The sequence below is a fragment of the Tiliqua scincoides genome, chromosome 3 (assembly GCF_035046505.1).
Source record: "Tiliqua scincoides isolate rTilSci1 chromosome 3, rTilSci1.hap2, whole genome shotgun sequence".
NCBI classification, from domain to species: domain Eukaryota; kingdom Metazoa; phylum Chordata; class Lepidosauria; order Squamata; family Scincidae; genus Tiliqua; species Tiliqua scincoides.
Genome location: NC_089823.1, coordinates 10824139 through 10839213, shown reverse-complemented (window position 1 = coordinate 10839213; position 15075 = coordinate 10824139). Strand labels below are relative to the sequence as shown.

The 15075-nt window shown below is 45.3% G+C and overlaps 1 protein-coding gene across 1 annotated transcript in view; it reads right to left on the bottom strand.

The window, feature by feature from the left end:
- Positions 1–15075, bottom strand: part of TMEM135 (transmembrane protein 135) — a 211938-nt gene that overhangs the window by 170186 nt on the left and 26677 nt on the right. Inside the window, exon 3 of the mRNA XM_066621837.1 lies at positions 11269–11361. Within this exon, the coding sequence (XP_066477934.1) occupies positions 11269–11361 (93 nt within the window). The remainder of the gene's footprint in view (positions 1–11268; positions 11362–15075) is intronic.

Below are 15075 nucleotides of genomic sequence, written 5' to 3'. Positions count from 1 at the left end.
TATGCTGGATCCTGGCCGGCTGCTGCTAGGGAGCCTCAGAAGGGTGGCTCCGAGGGTGTCTGTGATTGCATCACCACAGCCTATTATATTTTACTGCATATTATAGTTTCACTTCTGCTCAGGGGCGGCTTTGGAAGGCTTGCCCAGGGGCAGCACACAGGTTAGGACCGCCAGTGGTTGCACTTGAGAATCATGGCACTAAATGGAGGGGCAGTGGGTAACTATTCTTATATAAGAATAACACTCATTTATAATCAGCAGTCTTTCTGGTTGAAAGATTAACATGGCTACGTGTCTTGAAGCTGTTGTACTGAACAAAGAGATCAAACATATACTGGAAGGCTACAAGAATTTGGTTTTTACAAAACCTCACAAGAAACAAAACAAACTTAGCTATAGCTGATTTGGTTTCAGAAGAAGGGAGTAATCCTTCTGAAACCCAGGGCTGTCACAGGTTATCCAACTTTGTTCTGAAACCAGTTTGGTTGTGAACAAAATATTTGAGAATAGATTTCTATCTAATCCTGGATTCACTAAGTTCCTGCACTTCCCTGTAAACCATTCTAAAATTACAAAAAGTGTGGTTTGCCATCTAAAAGCAAAAGTTATTCCCTACCAAGTCCCCCCCCCCCGGGGGAAGGGATATTTTTCACAGTATTCTAAATAGCCAACACCACATCAGAGGTGGATTACGCTACTCCACAAAAATTACTTGCCCAGAAATTCTCCAGTCTTTCTACATCACCTGACAGGCAGCCCAATCCTAACCTATGCTGGGACAGGCCAGCTGACCTGCCCTGTATACAGGTTGGGGATGGCTGCAGCTCAGCCTGGGGCAAGGGGAATTGATTCCCCTCACCCCAGATAACAAGGCAGCAGCCCCAAAGAGGCTAGTCGGATCTGCGTCACCTAAAGAGATGGTGCAGATCTGGGCATCCCAACACTGTGGCAGAACACCCAGGGGTGGGGTTAGGATCTGGCTAAGTGCCATATCCTGGCAACACCAACCTCCCCAGCCCAGCCTGCCCACAGACCTGCCCATCTTCACCATAGCTCAGAACATCCCAGGTCCACCCTCCCCAGACACCTGCACTGGCCTGACTTGACTGGCACGAAGCCACCAGACCCAGAGCTTGCTCTAGCATGGGAAGGCCAGCGTGCATCCTTGTGCAGGCCTCCCCAACAAACGTACCTTAGGGCACATTAGCGACACTCCCGGTTCAGCGCAAGAGACTTGCGCCAACCAAAGAGTACTTAAGATTGCACTCTTAGGCTCCTAATCATGGTAAAGTGCAGCTCCTTCCCAACTAATTACTTCCCAAGTAATTACTTCTGTCACCAAAGATATGAAAAAGGCAAACCACCAACACAAAACTATGCAGTGTGGGTTGCTTAAGATCGTGGTGGACATACATAGTTTCTGATACAAAGCAGTCTCCATGGAGGTAGTTTCTAGCAGCTTTTGAGTGGCAGCCATTCCAAGCCTCAAACTAATCTGAACCAATTCTACTATTATTTACTACCTCTTAGAAGGCATTAAATAAGTGGAAATATGCTGCCTACCTTTGGCTTATACTCAAACATGTGCATTATTCCAAGCAACGCTTCTTTTTCCTAAGTTTTAGACGTGCAATAAAATGAAGTTCAAATTGTCCTTGGCACATAGGCAGAAAGCTGTCCCAATTCTTCTTGGGGAATGAAACAATAAAGCCAACTGGAGTGATGGCAGCCAAGAAGTCAACTTACAGAAATCCTATCAGCACACCATCTGGAAAGTAGTCATAGGACAGGGAATATTAAGGAAGTTTTAACCATTGGAAAGAGGTGCAAACAGGAACAATAGTCTCCATGTGAATATCTCATCTTCAACAATGATGGCTCAGTAAAGCTCAAGATCTACTTTAAACACATTGCTCTAGTTGCAAAAACAACCAGAACATGATTCTGAATAAAAGAATCACACACACTTGGGACATTTTTTGAAGTCAGTTTCCACACATGCTGGAAGGTAGTTTCAAAAAGGTGCCCTGATCAATACCTAAGTATTCCCCCAGAGTCCAAAATGTAGTGGAGGCCAGTTTAACTGACTCCTGGATGTGAGGTACAGACCCCCCCCCCTTTGTCTTTGCTTCATTCTGGGATCTCCAAAGCACCACAGGGAACTGCGCACCCCAGCTTGGCCAGCTGTCTTCAGGACAGTAGCTATCACCCTGCTGTGACCCTTCTTTTCTCTGTCAAACCCACCTCCCTTCTCAGTAGCCTAGGACTAAAGAGCAGAACACTCCCAACCCTTCTTCTTCCCAAATCATTGACTTTTCCTTTTTCGGTGCACCAAATAAAGCACATACATGCGTACCCCAAAACCTGGGAACACACACAACCGCACCAATTAAGATAACGTTTACTGCATCATTCTTGAGCCATTAGTGAAGCACCTTTTTCTTGATGTTTGTTCTTTTACAATAAATCTGATGGCCCAGTAAATCTTATTCAGTAAATCTTTATTCAGTAAATCACTGAATAGTTGTGCTGCCTGCACAAGTGCTCCGGTGGCATCACACACTTTCTGGAAGTCTCGCTGGAGAGCGTTGGTTTGTCCTGCCAGAAGCACTGAGCAGCCAGTTCTGCACAGAGACAGACACCAGGTGCTGGCTGCCCCAGGTAGGATCACGCAGAGGGCTAGAGGGTGGGGGCGAGGGGCTGGAATGGGGGGGCAGAACAGGGAGGTGACAGAGGCGGGCAGGAGGGTGGATTGAGCCCGGGGAGGAGACTGGTTCTGGAGCACCTTTGCCCGCCAAATTCCAACCCCCTTTCCAAGACCGATCCTCCTTTCTAGGTCCACATGGACATGTCCCAGTGATATCACTGGCTCCGCAGGTCCCAAATGATCCATCACAGGTTCAAGATGACACATCAGTAGAGGTGTTTTTCCAACATCTCTATCCATAGGTAATGAGCAAGGAGCACTGGAATTTTGTATTCAGTTGTGAGTAAAAACACAAAACACCCCATTGTACATTTTAATTCCACAAATTTTCAAAACATAACACCATTTTTAAACACCTCTACTCAGGAACTCCTCAAGAGTAAGGAACAATGTTCTCTCTCTCTCTCTCTCTCTCTCTCTCTCTCTCTCTCTCTGCAAATTCTGCACTGACTGCATCCAGCTAAAGATTCCTTATCAGGGAGCTGTTCCATTGTATCTTAAACACTCCCCTTTGGAAGGGCAGGACTGGTCACCTACTCCAGAGGATATTGATTAAATAGATCCACCATGCAAGCTCCCTTCGCCACACTTTAGAGCAGTGCTTCCCAAACGGTAGTGACCCACCAGAAGGTCACAAGCCCAATCATTGCTCCAATCAGCACTGGCCCAAGAGGAAGAGCAGCCAACTCCAGTTCCCCCTTCCAATTATGCTTCAGCAGAGGTTTGATCTCAGCTGTTGAGTGACAAACTAAAGCCAGAGTCCAAACAGGAAATGCCAAGGCCAGAACAAGCCAATCGCGGCTCAAGAGTCCGTGTACTGATGCTATCCACAGTAAGGAATTGTTCAGATTTCAAACAAGTGCAGGTGTAAGGCGTCAGGGTCCCGACTACTGGGAGCCCTCTTTCAAGAAGTACACACCCTAGGCACTTTTCTACTCGGAGGTATTTTCTGTGGGGACTTCAGAATGTATATAGGGAGGGGAAGATGGCATACTTAAAAAGGACCAGAGCAACATCTCTTCTGGTGAAGTCAGGCCTCATCTTTATCACTGCTGCCTGGATAAAAACTACCCCTTGTGCATGGGAAAGAAAATTCATACAGTACTGTTGCTACAAATAGTGAGGGCATATCTACACTAGAAACACAACAGCTGTCCACCTAAAATGCACTCATTTTTCCTTCCCAAATAACTCAAGAACTTCTAATTTGGAGAGAAGCATAAGCTCTGTTTGGCATCCCTGGCCTCCTTGTAGAGCTACAGTTCCCAGGGCTGCTGGAAAGAATTGCCATTATATACCTCATCTTTCTTGTGCTGAACTCTATGGTACCTTGAGTTCCAAGACAAAGACCAAAACCAGACCAGCTTAGCTTCAGCAAGCTTGTGGAATCACACGGCTACACCCTAAGAACATATTAAATTGAATATGCAGGCTAGATGTGCCCTAGGTGTACTGCAACAAACCACGAACACATCTGTGTATTCCAAGATTGCTCTCTCTATATGCATATTTAGAACAGTGTTTCTCAATCTGTGGGGCAGGACCCACGAGGTGGGTCGTGAGCCCATTTCAGGTGGGTCCCCATTCATTTCAATTTTATTGGCAACCTTCAGTCTCGAAAGACTATGGTATCGTGCTCTGAAAGGTGGTTCTGGCACAGCGTCTAGTGTGGCTGAAAAGGCCAATCCGGGAGTGACAATCCCTTCCACACCAGAAGCAAGTGCAGTCTGTCCCTGGTCTGTCTCCCTGGCTATGGGCCTTCCTTCTTTGCCTCTTTGCCTCAGACTGTTGGCCAAGTGTCTCTTCAAACTGGGAAAGGCCATGCTGCACAGCCTGCCTCCAAGCGGGCCGCTCAGAGGCCAGGGTTTCCCACTTGTTGAGGTCCATCCCTAAGGCCTTCAGATCCCTCTTGCAGATGTCCTTGTATCGCAGCTGTGGTCTACCTGTAGGGCGCTTTCCTTGCACGATTTCAATATTTTATTTTTAATATATTAGACTTGATGCTACCATGGTATATGACTGCATTTGGGAACCTGTACAGACTTGTACTTTTAACAAGTTACTATGTATAATCTTTTAACAATGATAGCCGGTGGGACTTACTCTGGTGGTGTCGGTAGGATTGCAGCCTAGGATTGTTAAAAATTTTCCTGCTTGATGATGTCACTTCCGGTCATGATGTCACTTCCGGCAGGTCCTGACAGATTCTCATTCTAACAAAGTGGGTCCCAGCACTGAATGTGTGAGAACCTCTGATTTAGAAAATACTGGATGGTTCTCAAGCATGCAAATACACTGGAAGCCAAGACAGAGCACAGGGGAGGCAACTTTGTACTGATTCCTACCCTTGCAAAAGTATTAGCAACAGGATAGAGTAGTGCACAGGCACTACTCTGAGCACAGACAATCGGGTTAGCTGAGAGAAGAGAAAATAGCTTGCTAAGTAAGGACAAGAATGTGGAAGTCCCTTCCTCCCAACTAGCAATGTTGGAGGATGGACACTGACCATCCATTCCCCTCTAAAGCATTCTAGGGAAAGGGAGGGGGACAAATGGGCTCAGAACCAGCTCCCCACTATTGTTTTGGAGGGGAAGGCAGGGCTGTACATCCCTTCAACCCAAAGTGACCACTGGAAAGGAAGGACCATGCTTTTAAATACATCTCTTTGGACTACTGCAACACATTCTACGTGGGACTGCCATTGAAAAGCATGTGGAAACATCAACTGGTTCAAAAAGCTCCAGCCAGATTGTTGAGCGGAGATGGCCTCTCAATCAAAACATGTTATGTCAATCTTATTTGACCTACACAAGCTCTCCATGTTTCCAGGTTCAATTCAAGTTGCCAGTCATTACCTTCAAAGCCCTATATGGGATGGATCTTGGGTATCCCCCTACTTCTGAGCAATTCTACATCTGACACAGGGACTTCTTCATGGTAGCACCCAGGCTCTGGAATTCCCTGCCTTAGGATTGCTCTTCCCTTCAAAGGGTTTTAAGGGTCTATACATCCCTATTGGCAAACTTCTTGCCAGGCTTCTTTCCTTTCAAGGGCGCTAGCAGCAGCTCATGACTGTCGTGCACACCTGTTCTCACTAATCCTTTTCGCCCTCTCTAGTGACTCCTTTGCAGTTGTAAAGAGCAAGTATGGATGAGAACAACATGGGCACAGCAGGAGGGGAAAGAAAGGCTTCATTCCTAAGGAGGTTGTTAGGAGTTGCAGGAGAGAGCAGATAGATATAGAGACCAACCAGAGCAATGGGACCTAGAAGTGAAGAGTGTTTTCATATGTCATGAAAGCCTGGTCAAAGACTGGACAGCCTGGATGAAGTACTGAATCATGGCTAGATGGGTAGGTAATTTTCTCCAAGGATTCACCTGAAGTCACATTTCTCAAAGACCTTCCACAAGCCCTCTTAGTTCAGAGTGAAAGGGTAAGATGTCTGCCCCTAGTTTGTGGTGGGTAGATTGCTGCTTTACCCTTTGCGTATTCTGAGCAACACAGCCTTCTACACAAACACCACTCCTCTGAACATATACAAAGGTGTTGAACACTAGTGCTGTACACCAATAACCTTGACACCTTTAAAAACATAGCAGGTTCTTCTCTTCCAGCATTTGTAAGATTCTGAATTAGTCACTACAAAGTGCTACTTTCATTTTTTTTTAAAAGCAGAACAAGAGTGAGCATTTAAAAGACCAAGAATGATTTTTCATATTAAAGTAGGAACAAACAAAAATATCAGTGAGAAGAATTAGGAAAAAAGCAAAGTTACCAAATGAAATAGGATGGAATATTCAATATGTAAAAAAAAAAAAAAGAATCCAAGCACTATTAAACTAGAAGCTAGACTAGCAGGCTAGCTTATAGATAGGAAGCCATCATCTGAGTACTCCTGTGCAACTACTGTATAACCAGATTCTGCACAACTGCAACCCATTTTCATAAAATATTCAGGTAGCAATATATTATGGTAAGAATACTTAGGAATATTGTAGAATTGTGACAAGAACGCAGGATGTCAGGGCAGCAGGGGAGGATAGTCCTTGCTTTCCTAATAGCGGAGTGGCACGGGAGCGTAGGGAGACAGCACAAAAAGCAGGCGATCCCAAACAGAGTCAAAGAAGCAGACACAGGCTTGTTTGTTGCAGGAGCAGGTATTGGTAGAGGAGCAGGCAGAAGAGTAGTCAGTCATACGGTCCAGAAGTCAGGGATACAGAGAGGCACAGTCACGATTAGTGCAGTCCAAGTCACAGAACAAACCAGCAGCACGCTGGCACGCAGAAACTCCACCACAGCAACCCACACTTGGAGTCTGCTCTTGCCCCAATATATACTGGGGCCAGCCAATCAGAGTAGGCTGACCTCATCATCACAAGACAGTCTTGTGACCCACTCTGATTGGCTGTCCAGTGGTGCACTGCACCACTCCACCATTGCCTACGTGACTCTGCACACATCTCCCCAGGTCACATGGCTCCCACCTAACACAGGTGCATCTGATTACTAATCACATACAGTGCTGCTGTCCCTTTTAATTGCATTTTATACCAGGCCTGGACATCAAGGCTCCTCCTGCCACATCCTGGCTTACAACAATTCAGGGCCTGGGATGCCAAAAGCCTGTCACAGGAGAAGGGTATTAGAACATGCTTTGAATTTAGTGCTTGCCTGGTTGCCTGCAGCAGGCAAAACCTGCCCTCAGATAACAAACCCTCCACACAGTGTCCAACAACAGCAGGAATAGAGTTATGCAGCCTGCCTCCATAGATCACTATTCTAACCAGGCAGAGCATGTACACATGGTTCATTCTCTCTAAGAACTTGCATGACTCATTGCCTAAATAATTAAGAACTAATGGTACTGAGCTACAAGGAAACATGAGAGACTTACAGACAGCCACTGCATGACTTATGGGGCACTTCCACAGAGGCAGTCTGCAAAGATGCTGAGAAAGACATATAAAGCTGTGGATGCAATCTCCACAGTTGTAACCTGTGAGTACTTACTTGAAGCATTTTATCCTGCCTTTCCAACTACAGGTCCAACCTATTTATCCACAGATTTTTTTATCTGCTGATTTGTCTCAATCAGGAAGGGGGAACTGAAGGTTGCACACACCTTTGCCTCCTTTGCTGGCATCTCCCTGTGCTGGCATTTCAAGGCAGCCCAAAACACTGCAAAAAGGCTCCGCCTCACCCAGGCAGGGAAATAGCCCTGGAGCCATGGAAGAGGTTCGCATTTCGAAGGAACAGTAAGACTCCTGGAGCCCCTGAGCCAGCAAAGAGGCTGAAGAGGGGAAGGGGGGGGCGGAAAACCTCTGTAGCCAGAACATGTGTAGCAAGGTGGAGCTCGCGCTCGCTCTCGCTCTCTCGCGCTCACTGTAGTAACAGAGGGGATTGCTTTAAAAAACCCAGGGAGTGTTTGCAGAATTCTCCCCCCTTCAAACTGAGATGGTGCAGGCTCTTTGGGCTCCAGCCTACACAAACAAAACAGCCCAACAAGCAAGTATTCCCAGCAAGCCAAAGCATGAGATTTAGGCTAAAATTTGATCCACACTTTCCTGGGAGTAAGCCCCAATGACTAGAATGGGACTTACTTCTGAGCAAGCAGGCACAGGACTGGGCTCTCAGGCTACAATCCCCTCCACGCTTTCCTGGGAGTAAGCCCCATTGACTACAATGGGGCTTACTTCTGAGTAGAAATGGATAGGACTGGACTCTTAAAAGTTCAGCAACCCACCTGTGAAAGAAGGAGGGACAGCTGGCAACGGAAGGGTTGAGTATGCAGTGGGGGAGGTGATTGAGAACAGCTGCCTTAGTTTCTGTCCATCACCCCAAGTGTCAGGCTGCAGCATATTTATGTAACTCTTTGCAATTTAGCACAACACTTTTTTTCTTAATGAGGGGGGGGGGGTCACGGAACAGAATTCACACGCATAAATAGGCTCCACCTGTATACAGATCTTCAAGGAAGATCATAACTAGCGGCTATTCCAAGTACAATTATCAGACCACATTTGATGTTCTCCTTCAAATTCAACAGCATCCCCTACAAACGGCCACCAGCAAAACATAACTGATAGAGAAGCCCTGTCTTTTTGGTACCCGGGCTGCATATACAAGAGTGGCTGCTGGCCAACAGTCCCTCTGGTTCTTTTTCCTCAACTGCGCAGAGCCCTACGGACACCACACAGGCATGGCTGAGCATCTGGGGCTGTCAGCGATGACATCATTATCACTACTAAGTTCTGCAGCCAGAGTTGCAGGCGGTGCGTGACAACCTTCTTCAGGTAAATAAGGCTTCGATTCTAGCAGTGCAGGCACACAGCTTGGAGGCAGGATTCCTTGTAAGGGGCCTGTGCCAGTGCATGGACTCCTTCTGGGGCACTGAGTCACAACTGCATTGCAATGCCATCTCCAGGTGCTTGGCACTGACATCACATGCCATTGCTAGCTTCAGGTTTACTGAGCTTTGTGCTGCATACAGCTCAGCTTGAAGCCACATGGCCGCACAATTTCACAAGAACACTGCTTACAGGGAGGCCTGCTGCAGGTTCCTGCCTCCTCTTCTCTACAACAGAAGAGACTAGAAGAGCTATGTTGACAAAATAGCAGCATGTCAGCCTAACTGTTCTGATTGTTGCTGCTGCTGGCTGTTAAAATAGCAGACCTGGTATAGTGAGGAATTTGTAGTGAGAAAATGTACAGTATAAAGGGCAGAACGCACAGTTCTAACCTTTGCTATTTTTTCCCTAAACCTGAGAAAGAAGAACAGAGAAGATTAAGCCGAGGCAGAAAAGTAGGCTGGCAGCATCATCAGTGGAAACCAGGGGTCTCCAAACCCCGGCCCAGGTCCAGATGCAGCCCACAGCAAGCTTCTGTCTGGCCCGCAGCCAGCCTCTTCTCCTCTGAAAGCCTCTGGCCCACTCGACTGAACATGACCAGAGCTGTGCTCTGATTGCATCTGGAAGGTGCAGTGAAGTGGCTAAGTTTGCAGATGACACCAAACTTTTCCGAGTGGTAAAGACCAGAAGTGATTGTGAGGAGCTCCAGAAGGATCTCTCCAGACTGGCAGAATGGGCAGCAAAATGGCAGATGCACTTCAATGTCAGTAAGTGTAAAGTCATGCACATTGGGGCAAAAAATCAAAACTTTAGATATAGGCTGATGGGTTCTGAGCTGTCTGTGACAGATCAGGAGAGAGATCTTGGGGTGGTGGTGGACAGGTCGATGAAAGTGTCGACCCAATGTGCGGCGGCAGTGAAGAAGGCCAAGTCTATGCTTGGGATCATTAGGAAGGGTATTGAGAACAAAACGGCTAGTATTATAATGCAGTTGTACAAATCGATGGTAAGGCCACACCTGGAGTATTGTGTCCAGTTCTGGTCGCCGCATCTCAAAAAAGACATAGTGGAAATGGAAAAGGTGCAAAAGAGAGCGACTAAGATGATTACGGGGCTGGGGCACCTTCCTTATGAGGAAAGGCTATGGCGTTTGGGCCTCTTCAGCCTAGAAAAGAGACGCTTGAGGGGGGACATAATTGAGACATACAAAATTATGTAGGGAATGGACAGAGTGGATAGGGAGATGCTCTTTACACTCTCACATAATACCAGAACCAGGAGACATCCACTAAAATTGAGTGTTGGGCGGGTTAGGACAGACAAAAGAAAATATTTCTTTACTCAGCGTATGGTCGGTCTGTGGAACTCCTTGCCACAGTATGTGGTGCTGGCGTCTAGCCTAGATGCCTTTAAAAGGGGATTGGGCAAGTTTCTGGAGGAAAAATCCATTATGGGGTACAAGCCATGATGTGTATGCGCAACCTCCTGATTTTAGAAATGGGTTAAGTCAGAATGCCAGATGTAGGGGAGGGCACCAGGATGAGGTCTCTTGTTATCTGGTGTGCTCCCTGGGGCATTTGGTGGGCCGCTGTGAGATACAGGAAGCTGGACTAGATGGGCCTATGGCCTGATCCAGTGGGGCTGTTCTTATGTTCTTATGTGTTCTGAGGGCTGGAAAGGCTGAGTGAATGAGCCCACTGATTCATTTATTCATTCACAAAAGTTCCATCTCTAATTTATTTATTCAAATTTTATATTTAAATTTTCTTCTGGCCCTCAGCACTGTGCCAGATATTTCATGCGGCCCTCTGGTCAAAAAGTTTGGAGACCCCTGGTGTAAAACAGAGGAAGGGGCAGACAATCACCTCCTCAGTAGTTATTGCAAGAAGTGTATTAGAAGCAGAGAACAATAGATAAGAAGTCATGAAGGATACTGAACTCTGTGCTTGTCCTTTCGAAGATGCCACTGTTTTCGTCCGGCTGTTCATTTGCATACATTTCTTCACAACTCTGTCACCTCGAAGCTGCCATGTGTATTTCAATACACTGTACATTTCCTCGCTGCAAATTCTTAATATAGCTACAGAAGAAGCAATCTATCTATTGTCAACTTGGGGAAAAAATCAATCTTCCTGCATCCTGCAGTTTGAATGATCCCAACCCCAGTGCAAAGCAAAGAAGTGGAAATAGGCCAAGGATGCACAGAACACGTACCTGCTCTTCCTTTCAATGAGGATAGCCACATAGGAAGCTGGTAAAGCAGCACCAAAACCAGGACTCCAAAAATAGAATTTTCCAAGTATCCGCCTGAAAAATAGCAATGCAGGCAATTTGTTAGGTTGTATTGCAAAGCAAAAAATAAAAATAGTTGAAGCTCAGAGAGAGACAGAGAGAATGTACAGGCTCAGAGGTTCCAGATACATAGGCTACATTAACCCATTTCTGCCCAGCCCTCAGGTGTACACATTTGATCCCTGTTGTATATATGCAACATTGGGCAGAAATGGCTTAAACACAGTCCATTGTCATCTCATGCTACTCCTCGGCCAATACATCAATGAACCTTAAAAGATTCATTCTCATTCTCACCCCAGAAGGAACATCAATTTTCCAGCCATTACATTTTACAGGACTAGTCTGATAAAAAGCACTACGTTTTCACGGTTACCAGATATACTGATCATAAATAGAGGCAGTCTAAAACAGTTTTATGTTTTTATGGATGGCGGTGTCATCCTAAAAAGGGGAGAGGGTGAAAGTGGTGTTATGTGTTTTTATTCCAAATTAGTATTTTAATCATCTTAAGGCATTTTTATCAAGTGTAATCCCTGTCATATAGGTGGTATATAGTGTTTTATGCTTGCAGCTGTCAGTAGACATAGCTACAGGAATAAAACAGCCATAAAAATACATTACACACACACACACCCCCAAAGAGCACAACTATATAGTCCAATACTTGAATTAAATATTACAGAAGCCATTTATTATTTGCATGCTACTTGTATGAACAAATACAATGAACCTAATACTGTCAAACACAAACAAAATTAGTATTTTAATTTGGCAATGTTTTGAGAAGATTGCAACTTGAACCAAGTGCAGGAGAAAAAAAAACACCAACATAGCTAGGAACCATTAAACATTTGCTTACTCACCAGTAAACATGACCATGTAGCTCATTTTTGCTTGACATAGGGTTCAATACATTTATCAGCTTGGGGGGGGGGACTTCCTTCTCAAGTGTTTTTGCAGCCTTCGTTCATTGGATCAGCACAATTCTGGTGGTGTTGCATTCCTCTCAGCCTGCCCCTTCCAATGGGCCAAGACACGGTTGCCTACTCAGGAGTAAATGCACACTGCGAAGCAGTTGCACTTTCCATAGGGCACCATGCATTTTCCTGGCAGCTTCTGAGCATGTTCAGAAGACTCTACAGCCAGTTAAAGCAACAGAGTCAGGGGCTTAGAAACACAGTCAAACACGATCCACAGATGCTCCGCACTTTAATAGGTACAGGTCGTTGTTATTTCATTAATTGAGAAGGATATTGCATTTTGTCATTTTAGAAGCCCATATCGTGTTATAGCGGTGTTATTTCATTTTTACCATTTTGGACTGCCCCTAATCATAAGACAAGCTCTAGACAGGGCCAGTTCTTCAATGAATCCTAGTAAGTGGTTAGCTCAGGCAGTGGGAGATGGTAACTGCCAACCCTCCCTGCAACAGGCAGCATCCCGCTGCCTGCCAACTCTGCCCACCAGTCCTTCCAAGGGCACACATGCACAAGCTTGTTTCTCACTTTCTCTCCCCCTTCCAAATAGGAGTTGCAGAAAGAAAAGGTGCTGTGGAAAGAGATGAGTTGCCAAAGCAACAACCAGTCAGAGTGGAATAAACTAGTGAAAACTCTAACAGGATGTTTTCTGCTATCCATTTCCTGCCAGCATGCTCACACTCACCCCTGGATAACTATGTAGTGTAAGAGTCTAGGTTCTTGCTGTTTGCTTCCTTTTCCATAAAGAAAGGAAGAAAAAGTTGTCTTTTGCACAAGGTTTGCAAATGAAGAGGTGATTTATTAGTATGATGGGAGAGATTTAAATAGAGTTCACTGTTTTCTGCTGTTTCAGGTAACTGCAGTAGCAGCAGGAACTTATCCCCCCCCCCCCGCAGAACCAGGGGGGTTGCCTGTACTCTACGCAGGTTGTTTTCTATTCTGCCAGCTCAGAACCAACAATTCTGGCAGGAACTTTATGCCCCGCACACTTTTTCCTCTCCTTGTGTGCTCAGCTAGATCAAAAGTTTCCTGGTTTTTTTACACTATAGTTTCCCGTGAGAAACTGTGGTTTGAGGACTTCCAACAAACCAGGTTATCAAACTAAAATCAAACAAAATATAGTTTGTTGGATCAGAATCATTAGCCCTGAACCATGCTTTGTGTGAGCATGGATTTGATAACCAACTTTGAGTCCTAAGAAGTCATCCATTAAAGGAAGGGAAAAGAGGGAGAATTACAGTAGAACCCTAATAACCATGGATTCAGTTTCATTTACCCACAGTTTATCTTGGCCCAAAAATATTAAATGCAACATCCCAGAAACAATTCATAACTTTCAAATTGCAAGCCATCATCTTCACATGATGAAGCCTTCCTGTTCTGTCACACTCACGACTCATCTCTTTGCCCTGTCTACCCATGTGGCCTGCGTTACTCACATCCATTTACCCTCCAGTGCAAGGTTTGTCAAACATAAGGCCCGTAGGCCAGATGCGGCCCCAATAAGCAATTTCTCTGGCCTTTTATAATTCGGCTCTTTCCAGCTTGATAACTGGGCTCTCTCATATCTTGAAATTACGAACAAGATTTGCACATTTTCTCTTCTGTCATTTGCAGCTAATGAGTTCCTATGTGAAAACGAAGTGCTTATTTCTGGCTAAATCTGCTTAATGATGCCCCTTCCAGCCCTCAGCAGGTCCACTACATGAAACAAGTTTGACACCCCCATTCTAGTTCTCAATGTCCACATTCATTGCCACATTATCACAGTGTTGTGAAAATATTATCATAAGTATGTACATAAACAAAAACGTATATAGGGTTTGCTACCATCCGTGGTAGGTCTTTTCACCTATGGATATGGGAGGACCACTGTATTCCTATACCCTGCACTTATGTATAGGAATACACTCAGCATGTGGTCGGTCTGTGGAACTCCTTGCCACAGGATGTGGTGCTGGCGTCTAGCCTAGACGCCTTTAAAAGGGGATTGGACAAGTTTCTGGAGGAAAAATCCATTATGGGGTACAAGCCATGATGTGTATGCACAACCTCCTGATTTTAGAAATGGGTTAAGTCAGAATGCCAGATGTAGGGGAGGGCACCAGGATGAGGTCTCTTGTTATCTGGTGTGCTCCCTGGGGCATTTGGTGGGCCGCTGTGAGATACAGGAAGCTGGACTAGATGGGCCTATGGCCTGATCCAGTGGGGCTGTTCTTATGTTCTTATGTCTTGATTTTCCCACTTCCCCCAAGTGACAGTTTTTCACTCCAAAATGTTAACGGCTGAAACAGCAAAGTACAAGAGAAAGAAGCATTTTTCTCCACAAAAAACTCTTATCAAGTTCACATTTTTATGCTATAATATGCTCTAGAACAACAAGCCCTCAAACCTGTTAGACACTCCATTGCAAGCTGCTGATCTGCGCAAACGAAAAAAGTTAAAAGCCATTTCCTGAACAGAAAAATTCATTTGTTTTCATAATCTCACAGGATGATCTCTGATGGCAAGTAAGCACTTTTTTGTTAGCAAACAGGAAACAGGACTTGTCAGCCATCTCCAGAATAGTGAAAATACTGTACTAATAACTCAGCAAATGAGCTCAAGGGATAGGGTGGGATAGCGATCTTAATGTAGTAACAACAGACAATGATACAAGAATTTCTCTTTAACAGAGATCTTGTTCCCAAAAAAAGGTTGTGGCTCCTTTAAAACAACTAAATACAGAAATAGCACTACTAAGTACCAC